Source organism: Cupressus sempervirens, chromosome 4 (genome assembly GCF_028749045.1).
Source record: "Cupressus sempervirens isolate cs-2001-9-10 chromosome 4, ASM2874904v1, whole genome shotgun sequence".
Taxonomy (NCBI): Eukaryota; Viridiplantae; Streptophyta; class Pinopsida; order Cupressales; family Cupressaceae; genus Cupressus; species Cupressus sempervirens.
In genome coordinates, this window is record NC_143121.1 from 95012620 (window position 1) to 95028305 (window position 15686).

A 15686-nucleotide genomic window follows, 5' to 3' on the forward strand; every position below is an offset into this window, starting at 1 on the left:
TGCGAATTGACCATGCAATGCATGCTTACAATCAGCAAGCAGCTAATGGTTTGGTCTAAATGAGTTCACCAAAGATGCATCTAGTATATATTCCATCCAACTAATCACTACAAACTAACATGAAATAAAATTTTGAATGAGGATATGTAAAACCATGTAATACTCCAAAACAACACAAGTAATGAACCATGCAGACCTATAACAAATCAACATTTACTTTGATAGCATTATGAACATTGAATACAATTTAAACAAGTCTCCTAGTGTACTCTAAAACCCATGAGTTACAAACGAGAAGGCCTTGGCCTTTTATAATTGTTCAATTACAATGAAGAGCCAACATTGATTCAAGATCAAGGGCCAAGATTATGCCAACATAGCCCTAATTTGGGTTTCCATAACAATTGCTAACTATTATTAAACCCACCCAATTACAATTAGGGACCACCTTGTGTGCAAATAAGAAAATTACATGCTTCGTGGGCCAATGAGAAAAGAGGTTAGGTAGAAGCTTATAGAAGAAGCCACCAATTAATGAGCCAATAATAAAATGCCACATGGGCAGCTTACAACAAATCTTCCGTTAGGAGATAATTTTCTTCGACTTTTCCTGCTTTGGCACATTCAATGAGTTTGGCCATAATACGACAAAGCTCTTCTACTAGGACACTTGGCACATTCTGATTGGTTGAAGAAGTAGAAACCATCTCAAAATACTCACCCTATAGACTTGATAAATGCTCCTTCTCCCTGCCTGCCACCCTTTGATGATGGGAAATCATTTTGAAGTCCCCAGTTGTGATGGTTCATATTTGCTAGTTGCTTCATTGTTAACGTTCTTCGTACTTGGCTTTGTTGCTCTTCTTTTTGGATGTCTAAAAGTCTTCATCTATCCTTGATCTTCTTTAATGACTTGAAATTGTTGACCTTCATTTGAATCTTGGATTTCCAAGATTGCGATAGCATTCTTCATTCATAGGCTTATTTGCCTCCTTATACATGTTGCTCTTTGAATTCCTTCTTAAGGTGCGAGTCCTGCCTTTGAGCTCAGACTTGCTTTGAATCTTCTAAGTTGCCTGCTTGAATGTGTGGATTGCTTCCATGACATTGTCAATGAATCCTCCATGTTGTAATTGTGTAGCTGAATCCTTCTTCATTCTTCACTATTATCTCATGTATCAATCCCGATGAAGAGAAAGTAAACCTTATATAAAAGTTTTGAATAATGAAATGCAAGTAAGATCTTGAAGAATTCTGAATAAAATTCCATGATAATCAATTCGATAATAGATTCAAATTGGATTGAAACTAAATGTCATAATTCTGAAATTTTCTTTTCATAGAACTAGCTAATTTCGCTCAAAATCTACTTGCAATGTTTGACAGATCTGGAAATGTTTTGATACTGATGGATTTTACCTCCTTCATGATTAGATTCCTCATTATTTAATCTGATTTTGCCTCTTGAACTTTTGATTCTCGCCCTTCTTGCTGAATGAATTCACTTTGCACCCACTAGAAATTTACCTTATCCTTATTGAATTCACTTTGATCTGATTTAAATCTTGCCACACTTTCGACTTTGATTTGTTCTTCATTCGGAGACTTCACCCTAAGTTCTGATGTGAATTTTCTCCTTGAGTGCTGGGAATGAGATCTATTCTGATTGAGGTTTTCCTTAACTTTGATTTTTCCTTCACACTTCTGATTTGAGTTCTCTGGTTCACATCTCTGCTCTTTAATTCACTTTGCTCTACCTTGGATTTGCATTTGAAAGATGTTTGAATCACATCCTTCCATCTTCCCTATATAGCACTCTGCCTGCTTTCTTTATTCAGGCTTTCCTTTATAGCCCTGATCATTCCCAGCCATTCGGAGAATTTCAAATGATCCTTCCAATTCAAACTGTTAAGAAGCAATTTCTGTCTTTTAGAAGCTTGGTCTGCTTTGAAAATGACAAGTTTGATTTATTGTGGACAAATATGAAGAGAGATTTCCTCTTTATATGTGGTATCTTAATCTCAGGAGGCAACCTTCCCCTATGGATCGACTTGGGCTTTAAACTTATGTTTCTTTCATTCATCAATTTGAATCCCCTTCACACTTATTACGTGCCCCGCCATATTCAGTTTGCAGCTCTGTTGTTAAATTCGATGCTGTAACAAACGGTTTTTCATAACAAAATAAGACGATTGATAAAGAGTTTTCCCCTGCAAATAATTGAACAAATAACTGAATTCCTTTTCATGGGACATCAACTGCTTTTAACTACCAACAATTAACTAAAATAATTATAATAACGATTAACTGAAATAACTGTATCAATGATCAACTGTAATAACTATAATAACGATTAACTAAAATAATTGTAACAATGATCAATTGAAATAACTATAATAACGATTAACTGAAATAATTGTATCAATGATCAACTGTAATAACTGGAATAACGATTAACTGAAAATAACTGTAACAATGATCAACAAAAATAACTATAATAACGATTAACTATCTTTCCCTACATACAAGTAAAGTAAATGTTTAACATGAAAAAAAAGGAAAACATACAAGTAATATCTGGTGAGTCTTTAGTTGGTTGTGCAAGCCTCGGCTTTCGGTAAGAGAAGAAGCATTGACTTAGGCTTAACCTCCCAACCTTAGAGCATACTTATCCCCACACAATCTCTTGAATTAGAAAGACCCTCCCTATGCCAAGATCGGGCTTGGGATACTTTTAGTCCAGCCACCTGAGCATTCTGATGTTTAGAATGTCCGTACAGTTATGGACAGACATGTCTGAATAAGTAGCTCCACTAACATCAAGTGATCGTAGATGGCAAACATGCCTTTAAACGACCTTGGCCAAGGTTTTTAGATGGGTTCTTTGTCCAGATCACCATTGCTCGACTTGACAACAGGGGAACAACAATATGGACAAGCATGAGCAACTAAATAAAATTATTTAGATTTATTGTATCATATCTAACTTTACTTCCATGTCATTGCAAATTCCATCTCACCTCTTCACCTTTTCCATGGCTATACAATCGGTGAGTCCTAGGTGCTCGAAATCTCAGAGCAATCGGATTTGTCTATTGATTCTCAACTGATTCATAAATATTATATGTTTCTAGCTTTTGACAATCTGTGATTTGAAAGAATATTTTCTTTAAGAGTTGTAGAAAATATCATTTGGTTCTGACTATCAATGGCATAAATAAATTACAATTCCATGTCATGGATACTTTACTATTATTTTTGATAAACAACTCCTTAAAAGGGTCTAATTTGATGATACTTAAGCATGATGAATATACAACTGCTGCCTACTACTATGGAGTTCAGAATACAATAGTAACTAATAATGAAATTTGTAACGTTACTTGAGATTGATGGACCACATAACCTGGTATAATTTTGGAAATGTTTGGAGCCCTGCCAAATGCTAATGATTCAGTTCTTCCTCTGAACGGTCTCCAAGCACATTCACAATGTGATTTATAATCATGTCTTCAGCAAAGAGAATAATAACAAACAGAATAGAGATTGGCGATGTTATAGATGCAGAGGTTTTGGATGGTATTGCAAGGATATCGGGTGGTAGAAAGGAAGTCAAAGATGAGAAAGAAGTCGCAAAGAATGAATCGTATATGCTCCATCTCTCTTGACCTCATGATAAATAAAGGTTAAATGATTCTTTGGCTTCCAAGAAGCCGAAACATAAGAAGAGTCTTGTTTCTTGGACGCCAATTAAAAATGTCGAGTGTCATTTGGTTTTCTAGCAAAAAGAATGAATAAAGATGGAAAAATGATTTAAAGGTTATAAATCGAAAATAATTATGATTTATATCTATCTACAAGCACATAGATATAATTGTGGGGTGACATCATACTATTATAAAAGAAATAATAATATTATGGTGTCATTTTTTTCTTATATCTATGTGTATGTACATAGGTATTTATTATAATTATGTGATGGAAAGATCAATCAACATCCTTTGAGGTACGTATTATATTTTAATTAAATTGTTTTATGTTTTAAAATGTTTACTTAATAGCTCATGCAGGTTCTTCAATTGTATCCTGAAGTTCAAGTTGGTAGGTCCTTACCAAGGCAATTTAAGGTCATACTTGTCATCCTGATGATTGGACTAAGCTAGTATCCCATTTCGTTGATCCCGTTTAGCAATGCTTCCCCCTTTCATCTTCTCTTGCACTAATCCGCACAATACTTCCACGATAATAACAAGTTCCATAATAATTTTCATATAAACATTTAAAAGAATTTAATTATTAACCATAATTCCAAAATCAAGCAACTGCTAAACATCACATGAAAAATGATGGATAATGACCATCTTTATTAAACAGTTAATACAACGGATATAAATAACTACCTACTTCACATGATTATGAAAGAAAAATCCGTTCAATCTAATGACTATGAATAAATTTAAAATTAGGTCAAAATTTGGGATGTAACATACCCTCCCCCTTAAATTTTTCATTGTCCCTGATGAATATCACAACAAAACTTAAACAATATCTATTCAAATCATTTCAATAAAGCAAAGGTTCAGGTTCTAATCCTGGATAAAAGGCGAGGGTATTTTTGAAAGATTTCGTGATAATCTTCCCAGGTATCATTATCTTTTGCATATTGATCCCACTGGACCTTGCATTGAATCACCTTTCGATTTCATAAGCTTAACTTACGCACCTCGAGTATTTTGAGTGGTTCTATTTCCAGCACGCCTGGTTCTCACACCTGTAATAGGTTTCAATCAATTATATGATCATGATGAGTAATGTATTTCTTAAGGTATGACATATGGAAGACGTTATGCATTCTTGCAAGAGCTGGTGGTAAGGCAATTCTGTAGGCTACTGGTTTCATAACTTCCAATAGTTCAAAGGGTCCCACATACCATAGGGCTAACTTGGCATTCTTACCAAACTTGATAGTACTCTTTTAAGGTTTTACTCTTAATAGCACCTTTTCTCCCACTGAAAATTCCCTGTGTTCTTTTTGCATCTGCATAACTTTCCTATCTGTCATTGGCTTCTTTCAATCTCTGACGAATTTGGATTATCTGTTCTTCCATTTCCTTAAGCATCTCAGGTCCAACAATAATTCTATCTTTCAATCGATTCCAGTCACAAGAGTTCTATATTTGCGGCCATATAGAGCCTCAAAGGGTGCCATTTTAATGGTGGATTGGTAAGAATTTTTATAAGAAAATTCTACCAAGTGTATATACGTTTTCCACTGGTATTGTCGATCCATGCAATAAACTCTTAAAAGATCTTCTAATACCTGGTTTACTCTTTCTGTTTGACCATCTGTCTCGGGATGAAAAGTTAAACATCATCTCGGGATGAAAAGTTGAACTGATGTTTAGTTTAGTCCGTAAAGCTGAAAATAATGTTTTCCAAAATTTAGAAGTTATCCTAGCATCCCTATCTGAGATAAGTTTCTCTAGAACTACATGTAATCTGAAAATTTCCTTTATGAATTTATGAGTGATTTCTGGCGCTCCATGGGTTAGATTTCCTGGTATAAAGTGAGCAACTTTTGTTAGTCTATCTACTACTACCATAATAGTGTTGTGTCTATTCTATGTCATAGGTAATCCTTGTACAAAATCCATGGAGATTATTTGCCATTTCCATTCTAGTACCTCATTTGGGTCCAAAAGACTGGCTAGATAACGATGTTCTGCTTTTACTCTTTGGCATTCCAGACATCCTGCCACAAATTCTCTTATCTCTCTTTTCATTCCTTTCCAAAAATATAGGGGTTTTATATCTGACAACATTTTAGTTACTTTAGGGTGTCCTAAATATGAAGTTGAATGAGCTTCCAAAATCATTCTCCAAAGTTCAATTTTGTTGGGTATATGAATCCTATAATGATATCTTAACAGTCCATCCTCTTCTATCCTAAATTCTGAATACTTAAGATCTTGTTGGTCTTTGATGAGAGATAAGTTGATCTCTACATAAAATTTATCATGCTCTAGATGCTGTAAAATCTGGTCCTTTAATCTAAAATTTATAATAGCCATTGCAGAAATGTGTCTCCCACTACTTAAGGCATCTACCACTTTGTTTTCCTTGGCCTTGATGTAATTTATGTCGAATTCATAGTCTGCTAGAAATTCCAGCCATCTCTTTTGTCTAGCATTAAGATTAGGTTGAGGTAAAATATATTTTACGCTGTGGTAGTCAGATCATAGATCAAAAGGTTTTCCAATCAAGTAATGTCTCCACATTTGAAGAGCATGAACAATAGCTGCTAATTCTAGATTATGAGGGGTGTAATTCTTCAATTTCCTAGACTCGTATGCAATTACTTGCTCATCCTGCATAAGCACACCTCCTACTCCTCTTGATGCATCAGTTATAACAACGAATTTCTTTCGTGGGTTAGGTACTCTTAATATGGGTGTTGTAATTAACTTTTCCTTCAAGCATTCAAAAGCTGATTGACATTTTTCAGTCCATACAAACTTCCTTCCCTTTCTCTGAAGTGATGTAATCGGGTAGGCTATCTTAGAGAAATTTTTGACAAACTTCCTATAGAACCCTACTAATCCCATGAAACTTTTGACTTCTGTCACATTTTTAGGTATAGGCCATTCCTTAATTACTTTGATTTTTGACAAATCTACAACTATTCCTTGAGTTGATATAATGTGTCCTAAATACTAAATTTCTTTTTGATAGAAAGTGCACTTAGACAATTTTCCATGTAATTTATGTTCTTTCAATCTTTGTAAGACTTTTTCCAAATGTTCTTGATGCTCTTCCTCGTTCTTTGAATAGATTAGGATATCATCTATAAAGACTAATACAAACTTATTTAGACAATCCTGAAATATGATATTCATTAAGTTCATAGAAGCTGCTAGAGCATTGGTTAACCCAAAAGGTAACACTGTGAATTCATAATGCCCATACCTAGTTCTGAATGCAGTTTTGTGAATATCTTTATCCTTAATACGAAGCTGATGATATCTTGACCTCAAGTCAATTTTTGAAAATACTATAGTGCCTTTCATTTGATGAAAAAGTTCGTCAATCCTAGGGAGTGGGTACTGGTTTTTGATAGTAACTTTGTTGAGCATTCTATAATCTATGCATAATCTCATAGTTTCGTCCTTCCTAACAAACAATACTAGGGCTCCCCATGGTGGTACACTGGGCCGAATCAGTTTCTTGTTTAACATATCCAGTAATTGTATTTGTAGCTCCATTAATTTTGTGGCGGTCATTCGATAAGGTGCCCAAGAAATGAGTTCAGCTCCTAGTAACAAATCTATGGTAAAATCAAAGACTCGGGATGGAGGTAGACCGGAGAGTTCTTCAGGAAACACGTCCTGATACTTCTTTAGGTAGGGGTATTTTTCTTCGAAAGATTCCTTTAATTTTTCTCTAATTTCCCCATCTTCAAAAATGTAGTCATCTCCATATGTGGTGTTTATAGGATTTTTCATATCTTCAACTCTTACTGCAAAAATCTTGAAGTCTTTTCTTCCACATCTCTTAATTTGCATGGAAGATATCTGTTTTGATTTAATTTCATGTTTAATCCCTATAATGCTTGCAGGTTTGCCTTGGTCATCCAAACAATCTACAGTTTTAGCAAGACAATCCACCTTGGCCTTATGCTTACTGAGCCAATTAATGCCTTTAATAATATCGTAAGACCCAAGAAGTGCTACATACAAATTCAATTCAATGGAGAAATTTGGAAAATCAACCCAAGCCTTAAACAGACACTGCTCTACTTTAGCTTTTGACTGGTTTGCATACTCCATTGCCCATGGATTTTCCATAAAACTAGATCTCTTTGGAAATCTACTTAATAGTTTAGGCGATATAACACATTCAGAAGCTCCAGTATCAATTAAAATAGAGACAGGGTTCCCCTAGATCTTACCTAGGGTTTCGGTTAGGCCTATTTGTTGTTCTTCTTGTCTATTGTCAAGGGCCGCGTGGATCCTTTGCTGATAAACATGCTGCTGTTGTGGAAGGGGTGGTCGGTGTGGCTGATTGGTGTTGGCTTGATGGAGCATTTATTAGCATAGTGACTTCCCCCACAATTGTAACATTCTAAAGGCGGCCCCTTCCTTTCATTGCTCTTATTATTTTTACTTGTATTGAAATTACTTGTAAAATCCTTGATTCATTCCCTTTCGATTCTAGCTTGCTAAACTTAAAATCCTTAAACTGTTTTTTCTGAGATCCAATATCTGTACTTTCTGTATTCCAGTTTGTTTTCCTTTTATTATCCCGAATGGAGTCATCTCTTTTGATTTTATATTCTTGTCGGACAACCTTCTCTAAAGCTTCTTCGATAGTTCGAGGAGTGAGAACATCAACTGCTCCTCCTATTCTATTATTCAAACCCATAATGAGTTTCCTCACTTTCAGATTTCTATCTTGTTGATATGGTGGTACATACTTCAGGAATCGGGTAAATTTATCCCAATACTTGTGTACAGTCATGTCTCCTTGCTTCAGGTTTTGGAAATCTAGTAATTTTTTGTCATAAAAGGTTTGGGGTAACCAACGATTCGTAAAAATGGTTACAAATTTTTCCCAGCTAATGTAGTGGTTTTAATGTTTTGCTCAACCTTTGTGTTTCCCCACCATGTAGTAGCTTGTCCAATAAAGTGGTATATTCCCAAACCGCTTTTGAGGTTTCTAAAAAGTTCCTAATTTTCTTTCAGCCAATAACTTTTCTTTCAGCCATTTCATGGTCATGGTCATCATAATTGCAGATGGCTTGAGAACAGATTCTACACACCATCAAAGGATTTGATTTGATCTGTTTCTGACAGAAGTATAGGGCATTCATTTTTGGATTTCCTGTCACTTCTGGGTTCTACTTGCTCATAGAGATCAAATTTCTTCTGATCTGATCTGTTTCCTTCTGTAACTCCTTCTGTAACTCAACCCTAGTTGAGGGTTTCAACTCCAGTGACCGATCTGAGTTATGCCTGATCTTTAAAGGCAATCTTGTAGATTCTTTGAGCAGGGATCTCTTTTCTATTTCTTTGATAGAATTCTTTCTCTGTGATTGTAAACAAGACTTGCCTGATCTCAATAGACTGTAATTTTACCTATCTTTAAGTTCAGATATCTTGTGCATCTTTGGCTTAATATTTGTATGTATTTCATCATCTAAAGTTATTTATGATTGTGTAACCCTTGGTTGATCAGTCTTGACTAGTGAATATTGTATTCCTTAACAAGTTTGTATCAATCCCTTACCTACACTCGGAGCTAAAGTTGTTAAGTATTTGGATAGTATAGTAATATGGTCTTACTGAGCTCAAGTGTAGTAATAGGCAAGAGGAGACAAAAAACTCAATTTGGTGCATCACCCCTTTTCCTTTCATGCAATCCTTCTCCCCCTTTACCTCAAAGTCAGAATTTTAGGTGCATGCTGATTGTAAAGGAATCCGCGCTTCTCCGGAGAGTCAACCTTGCTTGTCAAGTCCCACACGTGGAGGTTGTTTCCATGTTTCACAAGGTCACTTAGATTGCTAATTTCCATCTAAGCCCAGGTGCAGACTTTTGTGTTAACATGAACAATCTAGTATCACTGTTAAGTAAGAAATAGGCTTCAATTTCTTTATCAATAGCAGAGATAGTATATTGCAGCAGCAATTTGCCACACATAGGTTTTATGGTTGAAACAAACTTTGATAGACAATATGGTTAAGTATGAGTATCCCATCTCCATATTCTTTGATAATACGAGTGCTATCAACATTCCAAAGAATGCAATAATGCACTCAAGAACAGAGCATCATCCAATTAAATTCCATTTTTTGAGGAAGCAAGTACTTGAGCAGCAAGTGAAGTTGGAGTATGTTGCTACTGAGAAGTAGATTGCAGATATCTTCACAAAGCTTCTTCGGAAATAGACTTTTAAGTACCTATGGGAGAAATTGGAAGTGATGTCACTCTCACCCATTCACTAAGTTCTTCAAAGACTATGAATTCTGGGGGAGCTTTTCATTGCCTTATTTCTTAAGTCGTGGATACCCTTTACCATTGATTTCAAATGGGAAGTAGTCTAAGGGGCAGTATTACAGTGAGGGGGAGCATTTCAGTTAGCTAATTGCATCATGATTATTAATTTTTCCCAAGGTTTCCATCGACAAGCGGGATTTTGTTGAAATATTGTGATTGATATCAAAGGACATATATTTATTAATAGCATAAATTTAATGAGTAGAGATGTTATATAGAAGGATCAGATTTATATTAAGGAGAGATTAACGTTGATACTTGATATAAAATTCTACAGGCAACACCATTCATGGCCGACGAGTTTAGGAGAAAATATTAAATATAATACAGAGTCAGTGCGTAGCCGACACCACTCCTTTGTTGCATTTTTAATAAAAAAAAAAAATGTTTATGATAGGGCCACCCCCCTGGAGATGGGTGCCCTATGTTGGTTTTGTAAACAAAAAAATTGTATAAGCCTTCTGCTGGCTGACCTGGTAAAAAAGGCAATGTAAATCAATTAAAAATAATAAATAGCATTTTACTGCTGACCGAGTGTTGCACGAGGCTTTTTAAGTCAAAAAGAAAATTGAATATCTATGCTGGCCAACCATTGCGCAAGGCTTTTTAAGTCAAAAAAAAATTAAATATCTTTAATGGCCGACCTAAATGAAGAAGCATGCCCATTCTTTTGAAGAGTCCTTTTCTTGGGGATAGATAAAAGGTTATTTGCAGATAATGTATGCATCAATTCATAGAATATTTTTCCAAGATAATAAGAGCAGAAATCAGACCTGTATATAAAATATTTAAGAGCAGAAAATCAGAATATTAAGAGCAGACTACAAGAGAAGAAAATTGGATATTTATGGTCGGCTCTATTAGTAAAAAACAAATCTTTTGAGAGCAAAAATTAAAGCAGACATTGGGCAGCTTTGTTAGCAAAAATTATATTTGAGATCTGAGTGGATGTTTTAGAAGAGAAGTTCAAGGCATATTGTGGGCAGATTTTGTTGAAGGCCTTGAAGGGATCTAGGATAGATCCAACAAATTTACTATCACTTTCTTCTTTGAAAGTTGGTGCCTTCTACTTTGCAAGTACAAGAGGTTCAAGCCTCTCACTCAAGCAATCTAGTGACTGTTTCTGAGTGGTGAGGGTTCATGTCTTTTGTGGGTTGGTGTCTATGAAGTTGTAAGAAGTTCCTTTATAAAAGCAACATTTTGCCATGGTTTTCTCCTGCAAGAGTTTCCACATAAAATCATGTGTGCATCTTCTGTTCCTTCTGTTAAATAAATAATGTGCATGCTAAAATTATAAATTGAAAAAGTTGGTCTTATATTGATTCATCACCACCCCCCCTCTTAGTATAAGTGTCTTTTTTTTTCTTCATCATTGTTATCTCAGGTAAGCTATTCATTCAGACATGGGGTAAAATGCTTAAGTGACCTTTTTTGGTCAGCAAAGATTCTTTATTTCTGTGCGTTGCAATTTCTATTTCATATTAGTGTATGGCATTGTTGCACTTTTGGCTTTCCATTATGGTGTCGTTCGTGGTGATCAGTGCAGGCTGGCATCTGTTGGTCAAGTAAATCTTAGGTGGATATGGAACTGATGATTGCATGTGCAGGTTGAGCAGCACACTTGTAGTTCATTTCCCAAGTAGTGTATACATGATAATCTTTGTAAAGGGTTTATACTATAGTTACATCAATCAGGTGAACCCATTTTTTGATCTAAAATAATAACCTAGAATATCTTTAACTTAGTTTTCCATTTAGTGGAGGGCATAAATGTTTTCTTTGACGGTGAATAACTGTTATAGACAAGTCTTTGGTCTCTCATCATAGCCTTGGACTCTGAGTTAGTAATTTCTGTGTATATTGCATGCATTCCCTCGTATGTTAATATTCTAATAATATCTGCCAGAGACATGGACCTAGTTATATAAAATATGGATCAAATTTTGTGGGAAGGGTTAAATCACAATTCCCATCAGCTTTGGACCACTGTTTGAGACAAACTCAAAATTAAAGGTTATTGATCTATAATACTATATGGTTATAAACTTATTAATTATTCTTATTTTTCCTCTTTTTTTCAGATTAGAGTTGTCTAGCTGCACCATTAAATTTTAAGCAGCATTGGACTGGTATTTGTATTTGAAAGTATTTTATGAACTTATTGCTAAGCATTTGTGACCATTATTGCCATGTAGGTTGAAGAGGGTATAGGAAGTAAAAGTATCTCGAACACAAACACATATCAAACATTGCTTTCATACACAGTAGACGTGCAGCCTAAAAGATGGCTACCTGTGGCACTTGTTGAAGGAAGACTTAGCAAGGAAATTCAGTTAAATCTGATTTGTATTCGCAATCAAGTAATGAGCACTGCATTTGATGCCCTGGCTACAATCTGAATATGAAGGTACCTTCCTAGGTAGAAAGTTGGAAGGATTTGTGACGCCCAGTTTAATAGGGTGGAATTTGTTTGTATTCTTGCCAATAACACTTGTAATTTATCTTTTTAAGATTAAGCTCAGAGATCAGCTTCCAGTTTATTGGGGCTGGAGATTTGTATAATTGCTTCAATTTTTATTTTTCTCATAGTGTGTGCCTCTCGAAAGGCCTCAGTATGGTCTTGGGAGTGCAATTTCATCTACAATTTAAATGTTTTAATTCGTTGCTAAAATTTACCCAATTGTTTTCAACTGTTAATGGAATTTTTTTTCACAATCTTGTCCAAAAATAAATGAACTTCAATTTTGATATAGACATGGCATGTTTTGCATAAGGCCTAAAAATCATTTGCTCAAAAATGAATGGTCTCTGCAATTGGCTTTCAATTAAGAAAAAGAAAAGTTTCTTGCAAATTTAATAAGATTTTAATGTCTTGATTGGTTATGAACCTCAAGAGAGTCTAATTATGGACATTTAAAGTTGTGAGTGAAGAAATTCACATTGCATTCAAAATAACTTAAATAAGCTGATATCCTACAGCCACTCAGTCAATGTGTTAGCTATACGAAATATTACTTACTAATGACAAATATCATGTGACTCACTGCTACAGCGTGCTGTCTAAAGTGAAAAACAGACCCCTATTCATTAGTAATGAATTTTTTACATTGAGGTTGTTAAGGAGGTTGCAGCTGGAAGATCTGAAAAGTGCTGGAAATTCTTTTCAGCACATGTCTTAGAGATTACATTTTAAAATATTTATATTAAATGGCTTATATGGCATGCATTGGTATTTAATAATTTATTATGCTAGCTGTGAAGTTATTACTTTCTCTAGGTAGAACAATTCTTTTCTCTGTACTTTTTAAGTAAATGTTTTCCTTAGTCTCTTTCTAATTCATGCCAATTTGCTTGTTACCTCCGGAGTCAATGGCCTTCTAGAGTCTGAGCTAGATCACTATGAGTCAAGAATAAAGCTGTATAGGTTATTAATCATTTTCCTGAGTTTCATTTTATTTCTTGTTTCATGCTGGGATATTCATATTTTCATTTATAGGAAAATTGGGTTTATACTAAAAAGCAATGGTTTCTATACACATGCAAAATTTTCTGGATTTATGGATTTCTTTTGCATGTGATATAATTTAACTGATAGTATCTTTTAATTGATATTTTCAATTCTATGAATGGATTATCATTTTTTTTCTTTTATATATTATACACTGATAATGGTACCAACTTACCTGCTTATGTTTCCCAATAAATATATATTGATATAGATTTGGCTGTTGCCACTGTACCATTGCAGGTGTTGATGACCAATTGATTAGGGAAAACCCTCTTGTCAGGAACACAAAGGCGAACCATTGAATTGCATAGTTAATGTGGTTGGGGCGATTCCTCTTGCAATCATGTGCAAACCTTGGTCACTGGGATCATTCAGCAGGTGGCTGTTGTGTATCCTCTCTGGGAGATCTTCAACAGCCAAGTAAGGAGCAAGTGCATCCAATGTGCATTTGAGCCTTGAGTCTTAACATGTCAATGCCAGATCAACAGAAATTAGATATCAGCAGGATGGACAATGTCAGACTCAATTGATCTGGATTTATAGCTTTCTCATTTTTATAGACTTCTAACTTTGATTTATTCTGTTACCATACTGTATGAGTTTCACATATTCATATGATTGGAGCTAATGCAAAATCTTATATGAGATTGCAATTTTATAACTTTCAGAAATACATGAATAGTTACCACATGATAAATAGTCTGTTCAAAGGCTTGTTTATAATCTGTGCAGTTCTTTGCTTTTTTGATCAGTGACTGCTTTTGACTGGAGCTTTTACCTGTGGGGCCACAATGTGGGTCTCATCCCCAAGAAATGCCAAGGCATTAATACCTCGCCGGTGAGATTCAAATCATGTTCACGGTATTAACAGTGCATTGCAACTGCCATTGCTCTGCATGGTCAACCTATAATCTGAGTAGTTCTGCTACTCTTAACTTAACTAGAACTTATGCTTAATCTTAAATGATATTTTAAAATTTTATAACTTTCATGACTTTATGAACTTTTCATTTTACAGAAGAAAAATTTTTAATCTATGCACAAAAGATACACAAATTACATAGAGCAGATCTGCCCCAAAATAACCACCTACTGCCGGCAATTATGAAGATGCAGGGGAGAGTAGAGAAAAGCATTCTTGGAAATAATACCAAGATTTAAAATCTGCTGTCCCAGCAAACCGACCAAAGGAAGCTTTGTTAATGAAGAATATGTCAGAAGTCAAATAGCTAATGAAGATGATGTTGATTGCAGAAGAGCCCCTTGCCAATGAATATGGAACTGCTGAAAACATTGTCATTGATGTCAAGATGGAGGTAGCTGTTCAAGATTGTTGCATTGATGTCAAATGTGTATGGAGGAAATTATTGGCAAGATTACCATCATTGATGTCAAATGAATTTGCCGAATGTCACTAAATGTTGGTCAAGCATGTTGTAACGTCCAAATGAATGAGTATCTCATTTCTAAATGTGTTAATTATTTGGGATGGAGGACAAACTTAACCTTATTAGTCCTGGCCAACCATGCCTACATTATGATCTAAATGAATGTTATGTTTTTGGCCAACTGGCTTTGTCTACCAAGTCAAAGTAAAGACATGGTTAAACAAGTTTTTAATTGTCCAAATAGAAAGTAGTAATGTGGGGATTGGAAGTTTAGCCAATGAAGTTTTTATATTTGAGAAGGGTAGCGATTAATAATCATTTAGGACAGAGATTATGTAATTCCAAATAACAGTGATTTTGAAAGGAGGAACAGTGATTAAAAGGAAAAAGATGGCAGTGATTAAGAATAATGATCAAGAATGTCTCAATGGATCAACTAGTGATTATCTGTTTAAAGGCGACGATTCATTCATGATTAAGGGAATGATTTATCAATGACAGTGTGATTAACAAGTCTCTAACATAGTGATTTGCAAGATTTAAATGATAGCAATTCCTTCATAAAGTAACAGTGATTCCAATATAACAACAATGAAATTAAGTGAAAGGGACTGACTAAGTATAGTCAAATATATTAACAAATAGACATGTTCATTCAAAAAATCATCTCCCTTGAAAAGCATGTCTCTCTGTACATCGAGTCATGAAGATATAAAAGGTGACTCTGGAAAATCAAG

At 34.8% G+C, this 15686-nt stretch overlaps 1 protein-coding gene across 2 annotated transcripts in view; it reads left to right on the forward strand.

Annotated features, from left to right (window-relative positions):
- LOC149560103 (Polyketide cyclase / dehydrase and lipid transport protein) overlaps positions 1–14284 on the forward strand; it is a 43814-nt gene extending 29530 nt beyond the window's left edge. Inside the window, exons 3-4 of one of the 2 annotated variants that reach the window (XM_089824506.1) lie at positions 12249–12460; positions 13802–14284. In XM_089824506.1, the coding sequence (XP_089680632.1) occupies positions 12249–12452 (204 nt within the window). In that variant the 3' untranslated portion in view covers positions 12453–12460; positions 13802–14284. The remainder of the gene's footprint in view (positions 1–12248; positions 12461–13801) is intronic. The other variant, XM_089824507.1, reaches the window with a different exon arrangement.
- The last annotated feature ends 1402 nt before the right edge of the window (positions 14285–15686 follow it).